Genomic DNA, 15,235 nt, shown 5'->3' with positions numbered 1-15,235 from the left:
CCCACCATCCTACCAATGTGGCCACCTGATTCCCCAAATGGCGACACACACAGTCCTCCTCCACCATCTGACTATGCCCAGTGGAAGTCAGCTGTCCCTCCTCCACCATGTGACTATGCCCACTGGTCAGTGTCCTCCTCCACCCATTGACTATCCCCACGCTTGCGTCCAGCTTGTCCCTCCTCCCACCATTGGCTACCATTCCCAGTGGTCAGTTCCCTCCTCCACCATGTAGGACGTATCCCCAGCAGTGTCATCATGCCCCTCCGTCCACCCATGCTGGGACATCCCCAGTGTCCAGTGTCCCTCCTCCACCATTGGTGACTACTCCCCAGGTGTCAGTCAGTTCCCTCTCCCCATGTGGACTATCCCCAGTGGTCAAATGTCCCTTCTCCTTGATTTCCCCGTCGCTACCAGGATATCCGTGGCGTCCTTCTCACATGTGGACTATCCCAGGTGGTCAGTGTCCGCTCCTCCACATGTGCACTATCCCCAGGTATCAGGTAAACAGTGTCCCTCCTCCACATGTGGACTATCCCCAGGATCGGTGCAGTTCACCTCCCCTTCATGTGACTATCCCCAGTGGGTCAGTGTCCTACTCACCCCATTGGACTATCCCCAGGTGGTCAGTGTCCTACCTCACCATGTGGACTATCCCCAACGGTGGTAGTGTCCTACCTCCCATTCGACGACTATCCAGGGCTGCTCAGTGTTCCCTACCTCCACCGATGTGACTATCCCAGGTGGTCAGTGTCCCTCCTCCACCATGTGGACTATCCCAGGTGGTCAGTGTCCTACCTCCACATGTGGACTATCCAGGTGTGTTTTCAGGTCGAGAATATTCTCTCTCCAAAACACCAGAGTCACTTCTGTTACCCTCGGAGACACAGAGACACACACACAGCCCTTATTATAGACCGACAACTATTATCAACAGGATTAACCCACTTAAACTGGTAGTTAATCTGAGAACGCCTACATTATCACACAGGGATTAACACGCCTTAATGTCGTTTACATGTCATGAGAACAGCTTACATTATCATACAGGGATTAACAAGCCTTACTGATTAATGTGCATGAGAAAACGCTACATTATCAACAGGGATTAAACCAGCTTACTGCGTTATTTGTGAATAAACACATAGCACTAAATTTCAACAAGCGCTTAACCAGCTCTTACTGGTAGTTAATGTGAATGAGAACAGCTTACATGATCAAAAGGATTAACCAGCCTTACTGGTAGTTCATGATGAAATGAGAAAAGTACTATTATCAACCAGGGACTTAACCAGTTACTGTACTTTAATGTGAATAGAACAGCTACATTACAACAAGGGTTAACCAGCCTACTGGTTAGTTAATGTGAATGAGAACAGCACATTATCAACAGCGGATTAACCACTTTACTCGGTAGTCTGGTGAATGAGAAAAGTAATTTATCAAACAGGGATTACCACCAGCCTTTACTGGTACGTAATGAGAAAAGCTCATTATTAACAGGTTTAACCAGCCTTCCTTTGGCAGTTTAATGTGAATGAGAACACTATCATATCAACAGGGATTAACCAGCTTTACTGGTATTCGGTGAATTGAGAAAGCTACATATATCAACAGGATTCACCACCCCTTACTGGAGTTAGGTATGAGAACAGCTACATTATCAACAGGGATTGAGACACCACGTACTTACCTGGTAGTCTAGGCTGACATGAGAACAATACATTATCAACAGGGATTAACCAGCCTTTATGCGTATTTCAGGTGAATGAGAACGCTACATATCAACAGGGATTTAACCAGCACTATACTGGTAGTTTAATGCAGAACAGCCTACATAATCAACAGCGACTTAACCAGCATCATTATGGTAGTTTCAGGTGAAGATGAACAGCTACATTATCAAAGGGATTAACCAGCTTACTGGCTATGTAATTTGTGAATGAGAACAGCCTACACTGAATCAACAGGATTTAACCAGCCTTACTGCCGTATTCACATGTGAATGAGAATAGCTCCTCAGTTGACTGAGAAAGGCATATAGTGCATTTGGAAAGTACTCAGACTCCTTGACTTTTTCCACATTTTGTTACTTTCCAGTCTTATTCTAAAATTGACTAAATTACTTTTCCCCCTTATCAATCTAATGTTTTTTTAGAAATGTTTGCTAATTTATTAAAAATAATAAACAGAAATACCTTATTTACATAAGTATTCAGACCCTTTGTTATGAGACTCGATTTGGAAAGGCACACACCTGTCTATATAAGGTCCCAGTGCATGTCAGAGAAAAAACCAAGCCATGAGGTTGAAGGAATTGTCCGTAGAGCTCCGAGACAGAATTGTGTCGAGGCACAGATCTGGGGAAGGGTACCAAAACATTTTTGCAGCATTGAAGGTCCCCAAGAACACAGTGGCCTCCATCATTCTTAAATGGAAGAAGCTTGGAACCACCWAGACTCTTCCTAGASMTGGCCRCCCGGYCAAACTGAGCAATCGGAGGAGAAGGGCCTTGGTCAGGGAGGTGACCAAGAAACCGTTGGTCACTCTTACAGAGCTCCAGAGKTCCTCTGTGGAGATAGGAGAAACTTCTAGAAGGACAACCATCTCTGCAGCACTCCACCAATCAGGCCTTTATGGTAGAGTGGCCAGACGGAAGCCACTTCTCAGTTAAAGGCACATGACAGTCCACTTGGAGTTTGCCAAAAGTCACCTAAAGGACTCTCAGACCATGAGAAACAAGATTCTCTGGTCTGATGAAACCAAGATTGAACTCTTTGGCCTGAATGCCAAGCGTCATGTCTGGGGGAAACCTGGCACCATCCCTACGGTGAAGCATGGTGGTGGCAGCATCATGCTGTGGGGATGTTTTTCGGCGTCAGGGACTGGGAGACTAGTCAGGATCGAGGCAAAGATGAACAGAGCAAAGTACAGAGAGATCCTTGATGAGAGAGCACTCAGGACCTCGGACTGTGGCGAAGGTTCACCTTCCAACAGGACAATGACCCTAAACACACAGCCAAGACAACGCAGGAGTGGCTTCGGTACAAGTCTCTGAATGTCCTTGAGTGGCCCAGCCAGAGCCCGGACTGGAACCCAATAGAACATCTCTGGAGAGACCTGAAAATAGCTGTGCAGCAACACTCTCCATCCAACCTCACAGAGCTTGAGAGGCTCTGCAGAGAAGAATGGGAGAAACTCCCCAAATACAGATGTGCCAAGCTTGTAACGTCATACCCAAGAAGACTCGATGCTGTAATCGCTGCCAAAGGTGCTTCAACAAAGTACTGAGTAAAGAGTCTGAATACTTATGTAAATGTGGTCGTTTTTTAAAACGTTTTTTTATTAGCAAAAATGTCAAACATTTTTTTTTTGCTTTGTCATTATGTGGTATTGTGTGTATATTGATGAGGGGAAAAAACTATTTAATCCATTTTAGAATAAGGCTGTAACGTAACAAAATGTGGAAAAAGTCAAGGGGTCTGAAAACTTTCCGAAGGCTCTGTACACACAGCATTTAAATGACACACGCACCTCTTTTTTTGTTGTTGCAGAATTGAACCAGATCTCTGGAACAAGGTTTACATACTTCATACTTTATTTCAGACGCTTCAAAGGATACCAAGTATCACTTTGGCGTGAACATCATTCTACTGTGTTTGGGTGTAAAGCATGGGGTCCCTGTGGTGGGATGGGCACCTTGAGAATGACGTCCGGTCGAGAGGCTTCAGCGGGCAGAGAGACAACATCTCCTCTCATAGTCTGAGTGTGGAGACGGTACCGCAGATAGCCTCCATAAGACGACACCTAGATAGAGATGATTAGAGAGGGATGAGAGGGAGGGAAGGAGAGATGGAGAGAGAGAGAGGGACAGAGAAAAAAGAGGTGGAGAGCAAGACAGAAATAAGAGAGGAATAACAATAAAGAGATAGAAAGAGACCGATACAGAGAGATCGATATTGACAGAGAAGACAGGAAGAGACAGAGAAGACAGGAAGAGACAGAGAGGACAGGAAGAGACAGAAGACAGGAAGAGACAGAAAGAGCCAGAGAAGACGAGGAAGAGCCAGAGAAGACGAGGAAGAGCCAGAGAAGACGAGGAACAGACAGAGAAGACGAGGAAGAGACAGAAAGAGACAGAGAAGACGAGGAAGAGACAGAGAAGACGAGGAAGAGACAGAAAGAGACAGAGAAGACAGGAAGAGACAGAGAGGACAGAAAGAGACGAGGAAGAGACAGAAGACAGGAAGAGACAGAGACAGAGAAGACAAAAAGAGACAGAGAAGACAGAAAAGACAGGAAGAGGCAGAGAAAACAAGGAAGAGCCAGAGAAGACAAGGAAGAGCCAGAGAAGACAAGGAAGAGCCAGAGAAGACGAGGAAGAGACAGAAAGAGCCAGAGAAGATGAGGAAGAGACAGAAAGAGCCAGAGAAGATGAGGAAGAGACAGAGAAGACAGGAAGAGCCAGAGAAGATGAGGGAGACAGAGAAGACGAGGAAGAGCAGAGAAGAAGACGAGGCAAGAGACAGAAAGAGCCAGCAGAGATGAGGAAGAGACAGAGGAGACAGGAAGAGCAGAAGGAAGAAGAGGAACGAGACAGAGAAGACGAGGAAGAGACAGAGAAGAACGAGGAAGAGACAGAGAAGACGAGGAAGAAACAGAAGGAGCAGAGAAGACAGAAAAGACAGAAAGAGACAGAGAAAACAGGAAGAGACAGACAGAGAAGACAGGAAGAGGCAGAAGACAAGGAGAGAAAGAGAAGACAGGAAGAGACAGAGAAGACAGGAAGAGAAAGACAGAGAAGACAGGAAGAGGGCAGAAGACAGGAAGAGAAAGAGAAGACAGGAAGAGCAGAGAAGACAGGAAGAGAAAGACAGAGAAGAACAGGAAGGACAGAGAAGAGAGGAAGTGACAGAACACCGGGAGAGACAGAGAGTCTTGTGAACAAGCACTAATGCTAAAGGAAGGGTAACTAAGCTTGTTCAAAAGGCAAGATAAGCCAGGTGTTATACTCTAGACAAAACAAAGATCCCTATCTCTATACACTCTGTCTGTCTGCACATCCTCTTGTGTGTGTGTGTGTGTGTGTGTGTGTGTGTGTGTGTGTGTGTGTGTGTGTGTGTGTGTGTGTGTGTGTGTGTGTGTGTGTGTGTGTGTGTGTGTGTGTGGTGTGTGTGTGTGTGTGTGTGTGTGTGTGTGTGTGTGTGTTGTGTGTGTGTGGTGGTGTGTGTGTGTGAACTATATATAGTCCTTAGCACTAGTATATCTGATGTAGCCTCCTTTTGCTCCTGCAAAAACCTCACCACCAACCTCGATGCATTTATTTCACCACCCCAGCAGCTTCCGCCCTCTCCCCGCCCTCTCCCCGCCCTCTCCCGCCCTCTCCCGCCCTCTCCCGCCCTCTCCCGCCCTCTCCCACCTGCACAAGTCACAGTTGATCTAATTATTGTTTAACAGACAATGGGTCAGAGGTGTTAGCCTCATTGCTTTTGGCAGGATAAGACTTACTAACTGTCAATTTCTCTGGATCAGTGTCTGCTAAATTACTAAAACGTACAAATGTTGAACTCTCTGAACCTGTATGTATGTTGAAGAGGAGACAATGCCATTTATATATAACAATACTATTTTAACTTGTGTTTTATCATGTGGTATCTTGTCCGTACCTTGTCTCCCAGGTATGTTCTAGGAGCGTGCCACAGGAGGTCTTGGTAGACATCAGGTACATCACCAAGGTCCGCCTCCACCACATCCTGTCCAGGATATACTGTCACAGGAACTTCCTGTCTGTCTGCTCCCAGCAGCACCCAGACCATCATGTCCATCACCTATAGAGATGGTATAATAACATTACATTATAATATAACATTAATATAACACTTCCTGTCTGTCTGCTCCCAGCAGCACCCATCATGTCCTTCACCTGGGGATTATACACATTACATATTACTACACATAAACAATGTTAATACGTGTAAAACAAACTTTACTTAAACCACACAGCATTGATTTAAAACTAAATTGTGTTGCAGAACAAACAGTACATCTCCTGAGTTTTATGACAGTTGTAATATAATCTGTGAACCTGCGGGCAAAATATGAAACTGTTGAGCAAACACACAAACTATAAGCACATCCCCCTGTCCTCTGTCCTCTACCTCAGTCCGTCGTTTCTCAGAGCTACGACAGCGGTTGGTGGCTCCGAAACAGAAACAGGAAGTGCAGCCTTTAGGGTTGGTGGGGTCAAGGTGGAAGGTCTCCACTCTGCACTGGTCACAACGACCATCCTGGACATTCTCCTGAAAAAAGGAAAGTGACAAAGTTCTGCTACTTGGCCAATAACGTCCTTGTGAGGATCTGCTTCCTGGTTGAACATATCCAACTCGAAAGACCATGAAAAATTAAATAACTCAATATGCCTCTAAATACCAATCTAAGGGTACACGGAAAAAAATGGCCAGCCTTTTAAAAAAAAGGATTCGTTATGTTATGTAGCAGAGAGAGGAAATACATTTTACATTGACATTAAAGTAAAGTTCACACAGACAGTAGGGTGGAGTTCACACAGACAGTAGGGAGGAGGTCACACAGACAGTAGGGTGGAGGTCACACAGACAGTAGGGTGGAGGTCACACAGACAGTAGGGTGGAGGTCACACAGACAGTAGGGTGGTTGGAACGGAAGAGGGAGTTGGACGGACAGGAGGGAGTGTGGACAGGACAGGAGGGGGTGGCAGGAAGCAGGGAGTGTGGAACAGGACAGGAGGGAGTGGTGACACGGAAGGAGGGGTGTGGACACGGACGCAGGGAGTGCGGACACGGGAAGGAGGGGAGTGCGGACGGACAGCAGGGGAGTGCGGACACGGACAGCAGGGAGTGGGGACACGGACAGCAGGGAGTGCGGACACGGACAGCAGGGAGTTGCGGACACGGAGAGCAGGAGTGCGACGGACAGGAGGGAGTGCGGACACGGACAGGAGGGAGTTGGGACACGGACAGCAGGGAGTGTGGACATCGGACAGGGAGTGTGGAGACGGACAGCAGGGAGTGGGACACGGACAGGAGGGAGTGGGACACGGACAGGAGGGAGTGTGGACACGGACAGGAGGGAGTGTGGACAGGACAGGAGGGAGTGGTGGACACGGAAGCAAGGGGTGTGGCACGGAAGAGGGAGTGTGGACACGGACAGAGGGAGTGTGGCACGGACAGGAGGGGTGTGGACACGGCAGGAGGAGTGGTGGACACGGACAGGAGGGAGTGTGGACACGGACAGTAGGAGGAGGTGTGGACACGGAAGGAGGGAGTGTGGACACGGACAGGAGGGAGTGTGGACACGGAACAGAGGGAGTGTGGACACGGACAGAGGGAGTGTGGACACGGACAGGAGGGAGTGTGACACGGACAGTAGGGAGTGTGGAACGGCAGTGGGAGTGTGGACAACGGACAGTGGAGGGGGGGAAGGAGGGGTGTGGACACGGACAGGAGGAGTGTGGACACGGACAGTAGGGAGTGGGACCGGACAGGAGGGAGTGTGGACACGGACGGAGGAGTGTGGAACACGTAGGGAGTGTGGAACACGGACCGTAGGGAGTGTGGACAGAGGACAGGAGGGAGTGTGGACACGGACAGGAGGGAGTGTGGACACGGACAGGAGGGAGTGCTGGACGGACAGGAGGAGTGGGACACGGACAGTAGGGAGTGGGACACGGACAGGAGGGAGTGTGGACGGACACGGAGAGGGTGTGGACAGGACAGTAGGAGAGTGTGACACGGACAGGAGGAGTGTGGACCGGACAGTGGAGTGTGGAACGGAAGAGAGTGTGGACACGGAGGGACAGGAGGGAGTGTGGACACGGACGGAGGAGTGTGGACACGAAGTAGGGAGTGTGGACGGACAGGAGTGGGACGGAAGGAGTGGCCAGTGACAGGGGGAGGGGACACGGACAGAGAAGTGTGGAACAGTTGACATTGCAGAGGATGTCCGGTAAACACACCTCCTGTCCCGCGTGTGCAGTCACGGCTACAGTGGGGTAACATGAAAAGTGACGACGGACATAGTTGTTGACTAGAGCGAAACCAGTCAGTCAGTCAGGGTAACATAGTACGAGTATTCATTATGAACAGTCAGTCAGTAGGTACATCAGTACAGGAGAATATTCTTATGACAGTCAGTCAGTAGGTACATACAGTACAGAGATATTCATTATGGACCAGTCAGTCAGTAGGTAAATACGTCAGAGAGAATATTCATTAATGAACCAGTCAGTCATAGTAGGTAACATCAGTAGAGATATTGACGCAGCGAGTAGGTCATCAAGACAGAGAAATATTATTATGAACCAGTCAGTCAGTAGTAGGTAACATCACAGTACAGAGAATATTCATTATGAACCAGTTCAGTCAGTAGGTAAATCACAGTAACGAGAGATATTATTATGAAACAGTCGTCAGTCGTAGGATAAATACAGTAAAGAGAATTCATTATGAAACAGTCAGTCAGTAGGTAACATCAAGTACAGAGAATATTCATTTGAACACAGATCAGTCGGTAAACTCACAGTCAGGAATATTCATTATGAAGTCCAGCTAGTAGGTAACACAAAGTAAGAGAGAATATTCATTAGAAGTCAGTCAGTCAGTAGGTAAGCATACAGTACAGAGAATTTCATTATGACGTCAGTCGTAGGTAACATCAAGTACAGAGATATTATTATGAACGAGTCAGTCAGTAGGTAACATCACAGTAAGAGAGAATATTACTTATGAACCAGTGAGTCAGTCAGTAGGTAATCACAGGTAAGAGAATATTCATTATGAACAGTCAGTTCAGTAGGAAATCACAGTACCGAGAGAATATTCATTATGAACCAGTCAGTCAGTAGTAGGTAACATCACAAGTACAAGAGAATATTCATTATGAACCGCAGTCGTCAGTAGGTACATCACAGTAAGAGAGAATATTCATTATGAACAGTCAGTCGTAGTAGGTAACATCACAGTGAGAATATTCTTTGAAAAGTCAGTCAGTGGTACATCAAGTTACAGAGAATTTCATTATGCCAGTCAGTCAGTAGGTAAATACAGTAAGAGAATTCATTATGACCAGTCAGTCAGTAGGTAACATCACAGTACAGAGAGAAATTAATTATGAACCAGTACACGTCAGTAGGTAACATCACAGTAGAGAATACTTCTTATGAACCAGTCAGTCAGTAGGTAACATCAAAGTACAGAGATATTCATTATTGAACAGTCAGTCAGTAAGGCTAAATCACAGTAAGAGAATATTCATTATGACAGTCAGTAGTAGGATAAATACAGTACAGAGAATATTCATTATAGCAGTCAGTCAGTAGGTAAACATCACAGTAAGAGAATATTCTTTGACCAGTCATATAGGAAATAGTAGGAGAATTTCATTATGAACCAGTCAGTTCAGTCAGTAGGTAACATACAGTAAGAGAATATTCATTATGCAGTCAGTCAGTAGGTCAACACAGTACAGAGAATATTCATTATGAACCAGTCAGTAAGTAGGTAACATCATCGTTGAGAAATATTATTATGAACCAGTCTCAGTAGGTAACATACAGTACAGAGAATATTCATTTAGAACAGTCAGTCAGTAGGTAACATCACAGTAACAGAGAGAATATTCATTATGAACCAGTCAGTCGTAACATCAAGAGAATTTCATTATGAACCAGTCGTCAGTAGGTACAACCAGTACAAGAGAGATTTTATATACAGTCGTCAGTAACATCACAGTACAGAGAATATTCAATTATGAACAGTCAGTCAGTAGGTAACATACAGTACAGAGAGAATTTCATTAAGAACCAGTCAGTCAGTAGGTAACATCACAGTACAGAGAGAATATTCATTATGAACCAGTCAGTCAGTAGGTATCATCACGTACGAGAGAATATTATTATGAAGCAGTCAGTCGTAACATACAGTACAGAGAATATTCATTATGAAACCAGTTCAGTCAGTAACATCACAGTAAGAGAATATTCATTATGAACCAGTCAGTCGGTAGGTAACAGCAGGTACAGGAGAATCTTCATTATGAACCAGTCAGTCAGTGGTCACATATTTGACAGTCAGATATTCGTTGTGGTATCATATTCAACTACACATGTCAATGATGATTCTCACTATTGATTAATCACTCAAAGTTTGGCTGTGTTAGCCGTGGTCTTGGTTTCAGTGGTGTGTTGTGTGTGTGTGTGGTGTGTGTGTGTGTGTGGTGGTATGTGTGTGTGTGTGTGTGTGTGTGTGTGTGTGTGCGTGCCTGTGAGTGGTGTGTGCATGCTGGTGTGGTGTGTGTGTGTGTGCATGCGTCTGTTTGTGTGTGCATGTGTGTGTGTGTGTGTGTGTGAGTGTGTTGTGCTGCTGTGTGTGTGTGTGTGTGTGCATGGCGTCTTTTGTGCGTGTGCAGTGTGTGTGTGTGTGTGTGGTGTGTGGTTGTGTGTTGTGGTGTGTGTGGGACATGTTTGATTGGTCTGTGTGTGTGTCATGTGTGTGTGCGTGTGTGTGTGTGTGTTGTGCATTGTGTGTTGTGTGTAGTGGATGCTATGTGTGTGTGTGTGTCGGCGTCTGTGTGTGTGTGTGCCTCAGTGCCAGGTGTCAGTGCTCAGGCAGGCAGGCTGATATAAAGGCTATAGGTCACAGTATAGAGAGATGCTTTCAGACATCCCTGTCATGTAGCACGACAGACACACATTCCTGCTGAGATGGGAACAGAGATTGAACAATGTTGACATGCAGAATGTCTTTTTATCAGGATGCTCACGAGGAACGGAGGAGAAGAGGAGGGAATGAAAAGGGGAGGAGAGGAGAGAGGGAGGAGGAAGGAGAGGGTACAAGTGAGGAGAGGGGAGGGGAGGGTACAAGAGAGGAAGGGGAGGGAGGGTACAAGAGAAGAGAGGGGAGGTGAGGGTAAAGAAAGAGAAGGGGAGGTGAGGGTAACAAGAAGAGAGGGAGGAGAGGGGAGGGGAGGTACAGAAGAGGAGAGGGAGGGTGAGGGGAGGGAGAGGAGAGGGAGGGAGGAGAGGGGTACAAGAGAGGAGAGCGGGGGGAGGGCTAAAGAGAAGAGGGGAGGGAGGTAACAAGAGAAGAGAGGGAGAGAGGGGAGGTGAGGGTACAAGAGAAAGACGAGGGGGGTAGGAAGAGGGGGAGGGTACAAGAGAAGGAGAGGGGAGGAGGTACAAGAGAAGAGAGGGGAGGTGAGGGTAAAGAGAGGAAGAGGGGGGTGAGGGTAAAGAAGGAGGGGAGGGAGGGTCAAGCACGAAGAGAGGGAGGACGAGGAGAGGGGAAGGTGAGGTCACGAGAGAAGGGAGGGGAGGGGTAACGAGAGGCAGACGGGGAGAGATGGGGAGGTGGGGAAAGAGAGAGAGGGGAGGAGCGGGAGGGTAAAGAGAAGAGAAGAGGGGGCGTACAAGAGAAGAGAGGTGGAGGAATGGGGAGTACATTGTATCCGATGATCTGTTTAAGAGTTAGGCAGATGGTAAGTTGTGTTTTCTAGAACGTCTAGAAACGCCTCTATGAAACCAGCCTCTAGAAACCGCTCTAGAACCGCCTTCAAACCGTCTCTAGAAACGCTCTAGACCAGTTGGCCACAGGTAAATTTAGTTGGTTTTACCTGGCCTGTCCTGTCGGTGTCACATGCTGACGTCGAGGGAGTGATGTTACTACAAGCCAGGAGCGGGAGCATTGCGAGTACGATCACAGCGGCGGACCAGAAGGATGACACTGAAGTCTGGGGCTCAACTGGATACAATCTGGACAGGGTCCTCGGTGGGGCAGATACGTCCAGTCACCGGCTACACAGCACCGTGTACACACTGGACACAACTGCAAGAGGAGAGGAGAGGGGGAGAGGGAGAGGAGAGGAGAGGAGATGGAAGAGAGGAGAGAGAGGGAGAGGGAGACGGAAGAGGGAGATAAGGAGAGGAGAGGAGAGGAGAGGAGAGGAGAGGAGCAGGCGAAGAGGAGTTAGTGTGGTGTAGAAGTGAATGAATACACAAGGACAATACAGTGCAATAAACACATTCAGATTTTCTCCCTCCTGCTTATCCCATCTCCCTCTCCCATCCCCTCCTATCATCCCCAGCTCCTCTCCTCCTCAGCTCTCCTCTCCCTCAACACTCTACTCCTCCTCCATCCCTCAACAACTCCTCCTCCTCATCCTCCTGCATTTCGTCTCCCATCCCTACCCCCTATCCACCTCCTCTTCTCCATCCCTCCTCCCTCGATCTCATCCTCCTCCCTCTTCCTCCATCCCTCCTCCCTCATCCTCCTCTTCTCCTCTCCTCCTCCCTCTATCCTCCATCCTCCTCGTCCTCCATCCCACATTGGAGCAGGCCCTGTGTAGTGACTCAGACCTCTACTGTTGGGGAACCCAGTAGCCGTGGCCACTGTGAGGTATCCCGCGGATGCACGTTAGGTTGGCACTGGCACTGCCGCCGGAGGGGTTTCGCAGGTATCGTGTCGCGCCCACCTCTGGCACCCAGTGCATGGCACGTTGTTGAAGAACGCAGAGAGAGAGATGGCTGAACTACGACAGAATGGAGAGGCTGTGGCAGGACTGGAGAGAGAGAGTGGGGGGGGGGGGGGGGGGGGGGTGGACAAAGAAGAGGAGAGGAGGGAGGTTATTCCACACAGTGAGTCTCTAGTGAGTCTAGTGATCTTAGTGAGGTCCTGAGTGAGTCTGCAGTGAGTCTGCTAGTGACAGTGAGTCTCTAGTGAGTCTGCTAGTGAGTCTGCTAGTGAGTCTTCAGTGAGTCCTCTAGTTGAGTCTTAGTTGAGTCTCTAGTGAGTCTGTAGTGAGTCTAGTGACAGACGATTAGCTGTCCAGCTACTGACCCGGTGAGATTTGGTTCTGGGTACTGAAATTAAATTTGAGCAAGTATCTGTTCAGCTGTTTAGCAACAACTACTGTAACGTGTTTTAGCTTTTAACAACATCAATATAGACACAGACACGCTGTACAGTAAACTCACTTGATGTAGAAGCTGTTCTGTCCACAGTTGCTGATGAAGTCATATGATTTGTCCAGAGGCTGTTCAGACAGGTAACTGGAACTGTAGCTGCTCTCTGGCACCACCAGAACATAGTCCTGACACACACAATGATGTTAGGTTCTATAGGTTATATAGATTATATAGATTCTGTAGATTCTATAGGTTCTATATATATTATATAGATTCTATAGGTTCTATAGATTCTATAGGTTCTATATATATTATATAGGTTCTATAGGTTCTATATATATTATATAGATTCTATAGGTTGTATAGATTCTATAGGTTATATAGATTATATAGGTGATATAGATTCTATAGGTGATATAGATTCTATAGGTTCTATAGATTCTATAGGTTCTAAATATATTATATAGGTTCTATAGGTTCTATATATATTATATAGATTCTATAGGTTGTATAGATGCTATAGGTTATATATATTATATAGATTCTATAGGTTGTATAGATTCTATAGGTTATATAGATTCTATAGGTGATATATATATTATATAGATTCTATAGGTTGTATAGATTCTATAGGTTGTATAGATTCTATAGGTTATATAGATTCTATAGGGTCTGTAGATTCTATAGGTTGTATAGATGTCATAGGTTGTATAGATTCTATAGGTTGTATAGATTCTATAGGTTATATATATTATATAGATTCTATAGGTTCTGTAGATTCTATAGGTGATATAGATTCTATATATTATATAGATTCTATAGGTGATATAGATTCTATATATTATATAGATTCTATAGGGTCTGTAGATTCTATAGGTTCTATAGATGTCATAGGTTCTATAGATTCTATAGGTTGTATAGATTATATAGGTTGTATATATATTATATAGATTCTATAGGTTGTATAGATTCTATAGGTTGTATAGATTCTATAGGTTGTATAGATTCCATAGGTTATATATATTATATAGATTCTACTCTCACACCAAAACCTCATGTTATTTCTCACACCAAACCTGTCACACTGTCTCACCAATCATGTGTCTCTCACCCAAAACCTCATGATTGTTCTCTCACACCAAACCTCACACTGTTTCTCACACCAAAACCTCATGTTGTTTCTCACACCAAACCTCATTGTTCTCACACAACCTCAGCTTGTTTCTCTCACACCCAAACCTCATTGTTTCACACCCCACCCTGATGTTTCTCACACCAAACCTCATTGTTTCTCCACACCAAACCTCATGTGTTTCTCACAAAACCAAACCTCATGCTGTTTCTCACACCAACCTCATGCTGTTTTCACACCAAACCTTCATGCTGTTTCTCACACCAAACCTCAGTGTTTCTCACACCAAACCTCACGTTGTTTCTCACCCACCAAACCTCACATTGTTTCTCACACCAAAACCTCATGCTGTTCTCACACCAAACCTCATGCTGTTCTCACCACCAAACCCTCATCCTGTTTCTCACACCAAAACCTCATCCTGTGTTCTCACAACAAACCTGCACGTTGTTTCTCACACCAAACTCATGCTGTTTCTCGACACCAAACCCTCACTTGTTTCTCAGCACCAAACCTCACGTTGTTTCTCACAACCAAACCTCATGCTGTTTCTCACAACAAACCTCACTGTGTTTCTCACAACAAACCTCACTTGTTCTCACAACAAACCTCACTTGTTTCTCACACCAAACCTTCACGTGTTTTCTCACACCAAAACCTCACGTTGTTTCTCCACACCAAAACCTCACGTTTTTCACCACACACCAAAACCTTCATGCTGTTTGTCTCACACCAAACCTCATGTTCCGTTCTCACACCCAAACCTCACCTTGTTTCTCACACCAAAAACCTCACCTTGTTTCTCACACCGAAACCTCACATTGTTTCTACACACCAAACCTCAACGTTGTGTTCTCACACCAAAACCTCACCTTGTGTCTGCCACACCAAACCTCACTGTTTCTTCACACAAAACAATCTATACAACCTATGAGAATCTATATAACCTATAGAGAATCTATACAACCATAGAATCTATACAACCTATAGAATCATAAACCTATAAATCTACGGCCTATAGAATCATATACAACCTATAGAATCCTATAAATATATATCACCTATAGAAATCTATAATCAACCTATAGAATTCTATAGAACCTATAGAATATATACCAACCTAAATAGAATTTTACAACCTATAGAATCTATACAAATCCTCTCGG

General features: G+C 45.8%; 1 protein-coding gene and 1 pseudogene across 1 annotated transcript; both read right to left on the bottom strand.

Moving 5' to 3' along the window:
* Positions 1–3,645: 3,645 nt before the first annotated feature.
* On the bottom strand, positions 3,646–6,395 carry LOC112076463 (laminin subunit alpha-5-like). Its single transcript, XM_024143230.1, has 4 exons — positions 6,384–6,395; positions 6,159–6,299; positions 5,667–5,828; positions 3,646–3,807 (listed from the first exon to the last, which is right to left on the bottom strand). The coding sequence occupies exons 1-4, from the start codon at positions 6,393–6,395 to the stop codon at positions 3,646–3,648; spliced, it is 477 nt and encodes a 158-aa protein (XP_023998998.1).
* A 5,375-nt stretch (positions 6,396–11,770) lies between these two features.
* Positions 11,771–15,235, bottom strand: part of LOC112076462 (laminin subunit alpha-5-like) — a 17,732-nt pseudogene continuing 14,267 nt past the window's right edge.

Source organism: Salvelinus sp. IW2-2015, unplaced genomic scaffold (genome assembly GCF_002910315.2).
Source record: "Salvelinus sp. IW2-2015 unplaced genomic scaffold, ASM291031v2 Un_scaffold3765, whole genome shotgun sequence".
In the NCBI taxonomy this organism is placed as follows: domain Eukaryota; kingdom Metazoa; phylum Chordata; class Actinopteri; order Salmoniformes; family Salmonidae; genus Salvelinus; species Salvelinus sp. IW2-2015.
This window is presented reverse-complemented; position numbering and strand designations above follow the sequence as displayed.

Coding starts and splice junctions, on each gene's coding strand:
- LOC112076463 (XM_024143230.1), bottom strand. Junction 5,829..6,158: donor CTGAGAAACGACGGACTGAG/GTAGAGGACAGA, acceptor CCATCTCTATAG/GTGATGGACATGATGGTCTG. Junction 3,808..5,666: donor GAACATACCTGGGAGACAAG/GTACGGACAAGA, acceptor ATCTCTATCTAG/GTGTCGTCTTATGGAGGCTA.